This window comes from Aotus nancymaae, unplaced genomic scaffold, assembly GCF_030222135.1.
Source record: "Aotus nancymaae isolate 86718 unplaced genomic scaffold, 86718_ANA_hifiasm-v0.15.2.pri h1tg000018l, whole genome shotgun sequence".
Classification (NCBI taxonomy): domain Eukaryota; kingdom Metazoa; phylum Chordata; class Mammalia; order Primates; family Aotidae; genus Aotus; species Aotus nancymaae.
The window spans coordinates 14,208,349-14,217,338 of NW_026988430.1; the positions used below are offsets into that span (position 1 = coordinate 14,208,349).

Below are 8,990 nucleotides of genomic sequence, written 5' to 3' on the forward strand. Positions count from 1 at the left end.
TCCTTACACTCTATACAAAAATTAACTCCAGATGGATTAAAGATTTAAACACAAGACCTAACACCATAAATATCCTAGAAGAAAACCTAAACAACAACATTCAGGACGTAGGCATAGGCAAGGACTTCATGACTAAAACACCAAAAGCAATGGCAACAAAAGCCAAAATAGACAAATGGGATCTAATTAAACTTAAGAGCTTCTGCACAGCAAAAGAAACTATCATTAGAGTGAACCAGCAATCAACAGAATGGGAAAAATTTTTGCAATCTACCCATCTGACAAACGGCTAATAACCAGAATCTACAAAGAACTTAAATTTACAACAACAACCAAAAAAAACCCATTCAAAAAGTGGGCAAAGGATATGAACAGACACTTTTCAAAAGACGACATTATGCAGCCAACAAACATATGTAAAAATGCTCATCATCACCGATCATTAGAGAAATGCAAATCAAAACCACATTGAGATACTGTCTCACACCAGTCAGAATGCTGATTATTAAAAAATCTGGAGACAACACATGCTGGAGAGGATATGGAGAACAGCATAATGTAGGGGTTCAGGGGTTCAGGGGTTCAGGTGAAGCCCTCAATTCCCCTGAGAGGACATTTCTCCAGGTTCTTGGTCTATCATGCCCTCAAGAATGGGAGAGGAGATCATGGCACAGTGCACAGTAAATGCTGGACTCAAAAGTTGTTTGTAGAAAGTGATTTATTTAGGTAGAGAAAGAAAGTAACAGCTAACTCTCACACTGAGTGAGAGAATCCAGAAAGATGGAATCCAGGAGAGGAAAACAGCTTCCACACTGAGTGGAAGGGAATAGAGAGAGATGGAGTTTAGGAGGGGAAGACAGGCTTCCACGAGAGAGTGTGGAAGGGGACTCCAGAAGGGAAATCCAAGAGAGAAAAATGGCTTCCACAGGGAGTGTTTGTGGAAGGGGACCCAAACATGGAGTCCAAAGGGGTATGGAAGAAGGGGACTTTTAACCTGGGAGGACACCTTCTCCTAGACCTCTGGTCAATGAAAGGAGTTCCTTAGAGCTTCCGCTGGAGTGATTGACTTTTGCCCCTTCCCACGTCTGTGAAAATTAAAACAGAAACCGCTAAATCTTCTGGATGGAGAGAGATGGGAGGAGGGCATGGTGCTGGGAAGTTCTTGCCCTTAAAACTACGCCCCCTTGTGGACCCGGAAAGAGAACACCTTCCCTCAATAGAAAGGCTTTTACACTGTGGTTGGAGTGTAAATTAGTTCAACCATTTTGAAAGACAGTGTGGCAACTCCTTTAAGTATCTAGAAACAGAAATACCATTTGACTCAGCATTCCCATTATTGGGTATATACCAAGAGGATTATAATATATTCTATTATAAAGACACATGCACACGTATGTTTATTGCGGCACTGTTTACAATAGCAAAGACTTGGAACCAACTCAAATGCTCATCAAAGATAGACTGGATAAGAAAAATGTGGCACATATACACCATGAAATACTACGCAGCCATAAAAAAGGATGAGTTCATGTCCTTTGCAGGGACATGAATGAAGCTGGAAACCATCATTCTCAGCAAACTGACACAAGAACAGAAAACCAAACACCACATGTTCTCACTCATAAGTGGGAGTTGAACAATGAGAACAGATGGACACAGGAAGGGGAACATCACACACTGGGGCCTGTCGGGGGTGCGTAGTGGGGCTAGAGGAGTGATAGCAGGGGGTGGGGGGATTGGGGAGGGATAACATTAGAAGAAATACCTAATGTAGATGACCAGGGGGATGAATGCAGCAAACCACCAAGGCATGTGTATACCTATGCAACAAACCTGCACATTCTGCACATGTATCCCAAAACTTAAAGTATAATAGAAAATAAAAATAAAAAATAAATAAAATACATGAAAAGCTTAAAAAAAAGAATACTTACACAAAAAATGACAGAATGCTAACAAATCAAATCCAGCAACACCTAAGAATTATACACCATGATTAACTAGGATTTATCCCAGGAATGTAAGTTATTTCAATATCTGAAAATCAGCTAATGTCATACATATCAATAGAACAAATAAAAATCACACAATCATGCCAATGGATACACAGAAAGCATTTAACAAAATCCAGCATGCCTTTATGGTATTAAAAACACACACACACACACACACACACACACACACACACACACACACGAAACTAGGAATAGTTTCTTCAACCTAAAAAAGAGAATCTATGAAAACCCATAGCAAACATCATACTTAATGATGATATACTGAATATTTTACCCCTTAGATCAGAAACAAGAAAAGGATGTCCACTCATCATCCTTGTTCAACATTTACCAGAGATTTTATCCAGAGAAATTTGGCAAGAAAAAGATATAAAAGACATCCAAATAGGAAAGGAAAGCCAGATGCAGTGACTCATGACTATAATCCTAGCACTTTGGAAGGCCAAGGTGGGCAGATAACTTGAGGTCAGCAGTTTAAGAACAGCCTGGCTGACATGCTGAAACCCCCTCTCCACCAAAAAATACAAAAACTAGCTGGGTGTGGCAATGCATGCCTGTAGTCCCAGCTACTCAGGAGGCTGAGGTGGGAAAATCACTTGAACCCGGGCGGCGGAGGTTGCATTGAGCCAAGATGGCACCAATGCACTACAGTCTGGGTGACAGAGCTATACTTCATCTCAAAAAAAAAAAAAAAAATAGGAAGAGCAGAAGTAAAACTATCTTTATTTGCAGATAATTTGATCTTGTATATAGAAAATATGAATTAATGTACTTTTTTTAAAAAAAAGTGTTAGAATTAATAAATGAACTCAGCAAGTTTGCAAGATATAGTATCTATATAAAAATCAATCGTATTTCTATATATTTGCAGTGAACATCTGAAAATGAAATTAAGAAAACAATTCTGGGCCAGGCACATTGGCTCACACCTATAATCCCAGCACTTTGGGAGGCCAAGGAAGGAGAATCACTTGAGGCCAGGAGTTCAAGACCAGCCTGGGCAACATGGCAAAACCTCATCTCTACAAAAAAAAAAAAAAAAAAAAAAAACAACTAGGTGTGGTGGTGCATGCCTGTAGTCCCAGCTACTCAGGAGGCTGAGGTGGGAGGATCTGTTGATCCCAGGTAAGTCAAGGCTGCAGTGAGCCGATTGTGCCAGCGCACTCCAGCATGGGTGACAGAGTGATACTGTGAGAAAGGAAAGAAGGAAAGAAGGAAGGAAGGAAGGAAGGAGGGAAAGAAGGAAGAGGGGAAGGAAGGAAGGAAGGAGGGAAGGAAGGAAGGAAGGAAGGAAGGAAGGAAGTTAAGTAAGTAATTTGGCTTTGACTTTACAGGCTCATAGACAAAAGAAGCTTGACTTGAGTCTCAGATGAGACTTTGGACTTTGGACTTTTGAGTGAGTTGTTGGTAGAATGAGTTATGATTTTGAAGAACTTTGGGGAAGGAATGATTGTATTTTCCAATGTGAAAAGGACGTGAGATTTGCGGGGAGCAGGAGAAAATGATATGGTTTGGATGTGTGCCTCCTCCAAACTTCATGTTGAAGTGTGATCTCTAATGTTGGAGGTGGGGCCTAGTGGATGGTATTGCATCATGGGGGTGGATCCTTCATGAATGGCATGGCACCATCCTCTTTGTGATAAGTGAGCCCTTGCTCTGAGTTCACATGAGATCTGGCTATTTTTAAAAGTCTGAGACTTTCCTTCTCCCTTTGTCCCTTGTTCTCTTACCATGGGACATGCTGGCTCCCCGTCACCTTCTGCCAAGATTATAAGCTGCTAAAGGTCTCACCAGAAGCAGATGCTGGCACTATGCTTCCTTTATGTTCAGCCTGCAGAAACTTGAGCCAATTAAACCTCCCTTCTTTATAAATTACCCAGCTTCAAGTATCTCTTTATAGCAACAGTCAATGGACTAATACACTAAATAATCCTGAAAAGTAACAAAGGAGGATGACTCACACTTCCCAGTTTCAAAACCTACTGCAAAACAGTGATAATCAAGACAATGTGATACTAGTATGAGAATGAACACATCAATAAATGGAGTAAATTCGAGAGTCTAGAAATACATTTATACATCTATGGCCTACTGATTTTCAGCAAAAGTGCCAAGACTATTCAGCAGAGAAAGAATAACTGGATAACTACATACAAAAGAATGAAGTTGGTCTCTTTTTTTTTACACCAAATACAAAGTTAACTCAAAATGAGTCAAAGATATAAGCATAAGAGTTTTGCTCTTTATACTTTTAGAATATAAAACTCTTTTAGGGAGAACAAAAAAAAAGGAAAGAAATCAAAATTCTCATATACTCCTAGTGAGAATATGAAATGGTACAGCTGCTTTAGAAAACAGTCTGCCAGCCCCTCACATGGTTGCGCACAGTGTTAACATATGGCCCAGAAAATCCACTTCTAGGAATATTCGTAAGAAATGAAAACATATGTCCACACAGAAACCCGCACATGAATATTCATAGCAGCATTACTCATAATAGCCGAAAGGTAGAAACACCACCACAAATGTTAAGCAACAAATAAATGGATAAAAAATGTGGTATATTCATATAATGGAATATTATTTAGTCATATTCATATTCATACAATGGAATATTATGTAGTCATAAAAAGAAATAAAGTACTAATACATGGTACTTACATGAACTCTAAAACTCCGTTAAGAAGCCAACCATAAAAGTCCACATATTTGTGCAGAAGTCCAGAGCAGGGAAATCTATAGAGAGAAAGCAGATTAGTGGTTACTTAGGATTGGGCAGGGTCAGAGTGAGAGAGAGTTTGTCAGGGTACGGGGTTTTTTGTTGTTGTTTTTTGTTCTTGAGGTACTTAAAACATTCTAAAATTGATTGTGGCAATGGTGGCACATATCTTTGAAGATACTAAAAACTATTCAATTGTACACATTAAATAGCTGAATTATTGGATTAGAGTTCAATAAAGCTATTTTTAAAATACATATGAAAGAAAATGGGGTCAAGAATAACCAAAATACCTGATAAGAGCAGAGAGAGGATCAGATATTAGGATTTATTTTATTTATTTGTTTGTTTGTTTGTTTGTTTGTTTTTGAGATGGAGTTTTGCTCTCGTTGCCCAGGATGGAGTGCAATGGCACAATCTCAGCTCACTGCAACCTCCGCCCCCCAGGATTTATTATAGAGCCATAATAAAAACTGTGGTATTAGTTCAGGGATAAATTGGCCAATAAACTGAGAGCCTAAAAATCCATGCATGTTAGAAACATTTTCATATGATAAATATGGACTTCATGATCAGTATGAGAAGGACAGGTTGATTGTTTAATAAATTGAGCCAGAAAAATGATTATCACATGGAAAAAACTGAAATTGAATTCCTACGACAGACCATCTACAAAAATCAATTCCAAATGGATTGAGGAATTAAACTCAGGAATAACAGTTTAAAACTCTTAGTATAAAATACAGGGTAAATGGGAAAGGATGGCTAGCCCAGAAATAAAGCCATACACCTACAGCCATCTGACTTTCAAGGAAGTCAACAAAAATAAGCAGTGGGGAAAGGACTCCCTATTCAAATAAATGGTGCTGAGATAACTGGCTAGCCATATGCAAAAGAATAAAACTGAACACCTACCTTTCACCATATACAAAAATTAACTCAAGATGGATTCAAGATTTAAATATAAGACCTCAAACTAAGAATCCTGGAAGAAAACCTAATATATACCATGCTGGACATCAGCCATGGGAAAGAATTTATAACTAAGTCCTCAAAAACAATTGAGACAAAAATAAAAATTGACAAGTGGGACCTAATTAAACTAAGGAGCTTCTGGACAGCAAAATAAACTATCAATAGACTAAACAGACAACCTACAGAACAGGAGAATATCTCCATATACTACGCATCTGAGAAAGATCTAATATCCAGACTCTATAAAGAACTTAATTCAACAAGCAAACAACAAATAATCCCATTGAAACATGGGCAAAAGACATAAACAGACACTTCTTCAGAAAAGACAGACAAGTGGCCAGCAAACATGAAAAAATGCCCAACATCGCTATCATCAGAGAAGTGCAATCAAAATCACAATGAGATATCATCCCACATGAGTCAGCATGGTTATTATTAAAAAGTCAAAAAATAACAGATGGTGATGAAGCTGTGGAGGAAAGGAAACATTTATTCACTGTTGGTGGGAATGTGAATTAGTTCAGCCACTTTAAAAAGCAGTTTGGGCCGGGCACGGTGGCTCACACCTGTAATCCCAGCACTTTGGGAGGCCAAGGCGGGTGGATCACTTGAGGTCAGGAGTTCGAGATCAGCCTGGCCAACATGGTGAAACCCCGTCTCTTTATTTAAAAAAAAAAAAAAAAAAAAAAAAGTTTGGCGAGAGGTTCTTCCCTGAGAGTCCCTGCAGTTTCCTGCTTCAACAGTGCTCGGACGGAACAGGCGCTCGTCCCCCACCCCGACCGGCCGTCCACAGCCAGCCCTCCGTCACCTGCACACCGCGCCCTCGGACCGCCCCAGGGCCACTGCCGCGGCTCCAGTGCCCGCAGCCACCGCGCCGCCGCCTCTGCTTAGCCCGGGCCATGACTACTGTGTCCTGCTCGCAGGTGCGCCAGAACTACCACCGGGACTCACAGGCCGCCATCAACCGCCAGATCAACCTGGAGCTCTGCGTCTCCTGTGTTTACCTGCCCATGTCTTACTATTTTGACCGCGATGATGTGGCTTTGAAGAACTTTGTCAAGTACTTTCTTCAACAGACTCATGAGGAGAGGGAACATGCGGAGAAACTGAGGACGCTGCAGAACCAACGAGGTGGCCGCATCTTCCTTCAGGATATCCAGAAACCAGACCATGATGACCAGGAGAGCGGGCTGAATGCCATGGAGTGTGCATTACATTTGGGAAAAAATGTGAATCAGTCACTACTGGACCTGCACAAACTGGCCACTGACAAAAATGACCCCCATTTGTGTGACTTCATTGAGACACATTACCTGAATGAGCAGGTGAAATCCATCAAAGAATTGGGTGACCACGTGACCAACTTGCGCAAGATGGGAGCACGCCAATCTGGCTTGGCAGAATATCTTTGACAAGCACACCCTGGGAGACAGTGATAATGAAAGCTAAGCCTTAAGCTAATTTCCCCATAGCCACGGGGTGCCTTCCCTGGTCACCAAGGCAGTGCATGCATATTGGGGTTTCCTTTACCTTTTCTATAAGTTGTACCAAAACATCCACTTAAGTTATTTGTACCATTCCTTCAAATAAAGAAATTTGGTACCCCCAAAAAATATAAATAAATAAATAAATAAATAAATAAGCAGTTTGGCCATATCTCAAAGAACTTAAAACAGAACTACCATTCAACCCAGCAATCCCATTACTGGGTATATACTCAAAGGAAAATAAACCTTTCTACCAAAACGACTTATTCACTGGTATGTTCACTGCCGTATTATTCACAATAGCAAAGACATGGAATCAAACTAAGTGCCAATCAAGGGTGGATTGGAGAGAGGAAATGTGGTACATATGACACCACGAAATACTACATAGCCATAAAAATAATAAAATCAGGTATTTTGTAAGAACATAGAAGCAGCTGGAGGACATTATCCTAAGCTAATTAATGCAGGAACGAAAGCTAAGCATTGAGTACACATGGACATAAAGATGGGGACAGCGGGCAGAGGACTAATGGTGAGGGCAAGGGCTGAAAAACTACCTATTGGGTACAGTGCTCACTACGTGGGTTATAGGACCATTTGTACCCCAAATCTCAGTGTCACCCAATGTACCCATGTAACAAATGTGCACATATAACCCTTGGATCTAAAATAAAAGTTGAAATTTCAAGAATGTAAAACAAATAAATAAAATATGGGATAAATATTTTTAAATCTTAGTATTAAAATCTTATCTTTTAATAAGATACAAGATCTGTTAATTTTTAAAAGTACTAATGTCTGAATAATTGGTGTTCATAACTATTGTTCCTCGAAACATATCTTAAAAAACGTGAAAAGATAAGTTACTACGAGAAGGTATTTTCAATAACATCCATGAATAATTTGGATCAATAATGAGTGAATGACAACAACAAACTACTAAGGGAAGGATAAGTAACCTAATGGGAAGATGAGCAGAAACTTGAGTGAGGAAACGTATCTGGCCAATACCCATACATAGGCTGCTCACCATTAGTGATCAGGGAAAGTCATATCAAAATCACAATGCAATGCTATTTTAAACGATGTCAACTGGGAAGAACTTAAACGTCTGAGATATGAAATGTTGGGAAGACCTGGAAAATAAATTGGTGCAACCAGTTGGGAAACAGTTTGGCATTACCTTTTAAAGTTGAACATTCACATACTATATGATCCAGCAATTTAACTATATAGCAGCAGAGTTTCCTGTATCAAAAGGAACTCTGACACTTGTAAAACAGGACACATATACAAGAAAGTTCATAGTAGTATCATTCACTAGAGAAAAATCTGGAAATAACCAAAATGTTCATCAATGGGAAAGTAGATTTTTTTAAAAAAGAACATGTAATGAAATATACATCTATGAAAAGCAATATGAAGCTTAGCAAAAGATTATTAAGGGGAAAATTCCCAAAATATTATAGATATGGCTTTTTCAGAAAATATAAAAATATAACCTAAACTCAAATACATATCACTTTACAGGAATCAAGAACAAAAACCATATGATTATTTCAATTGATGCTGAAAAAGTGTTTGATAAAACTCAACGTTCCTTCATGACAAAAATATGCACCAAACTGGGTATATAAAAGGAACATACCTCAAAACAGTAAAAGTTATATATGACAAATCCATAGTTAATATAACACTGAATGGGGGGAAATTAAAAGGCTTTCTTTTAAGGTCTGGAACATGACAAAGATGCCCACTTCCACCACTTTTACTCAACATAATATTGGA

General features: G+C 39.1%; 1 protein-coding gene across 1 annotated transcript; it reads left to right on the forward strand.

The window, feature by feature from the left end:
- The first annotated feature begins 6,611 nt into the window (after positions 1 to 6,611).
- Positions 6,612 to 7,139, forward strand: LOC105717704 (ferritin heavy chain-like). The gene has a single exon (XM_064378030.1). The coding sequence runs from the start codon at positions 6,612 to 6,614 to the stop codon at positions 7,122 to 7,124; it is 513 nt and encodes a 170-aa protein (XP_064234100.1). The 3' UTR covers positions 7,125 to 7,139.
- Positions 7,140 to 8,990: the final 1,851 nt, after the last annotated feature.

Excerpts from the sequence above, each read along its gene's own strand:
- LOC105717704 (XM_064378030.1), top strand. The coding sequence starts at position 6,612 with ATGACTACTGTGTCCTGCTCGCAGGTGCGCCAGAACTACCACCGGGAC.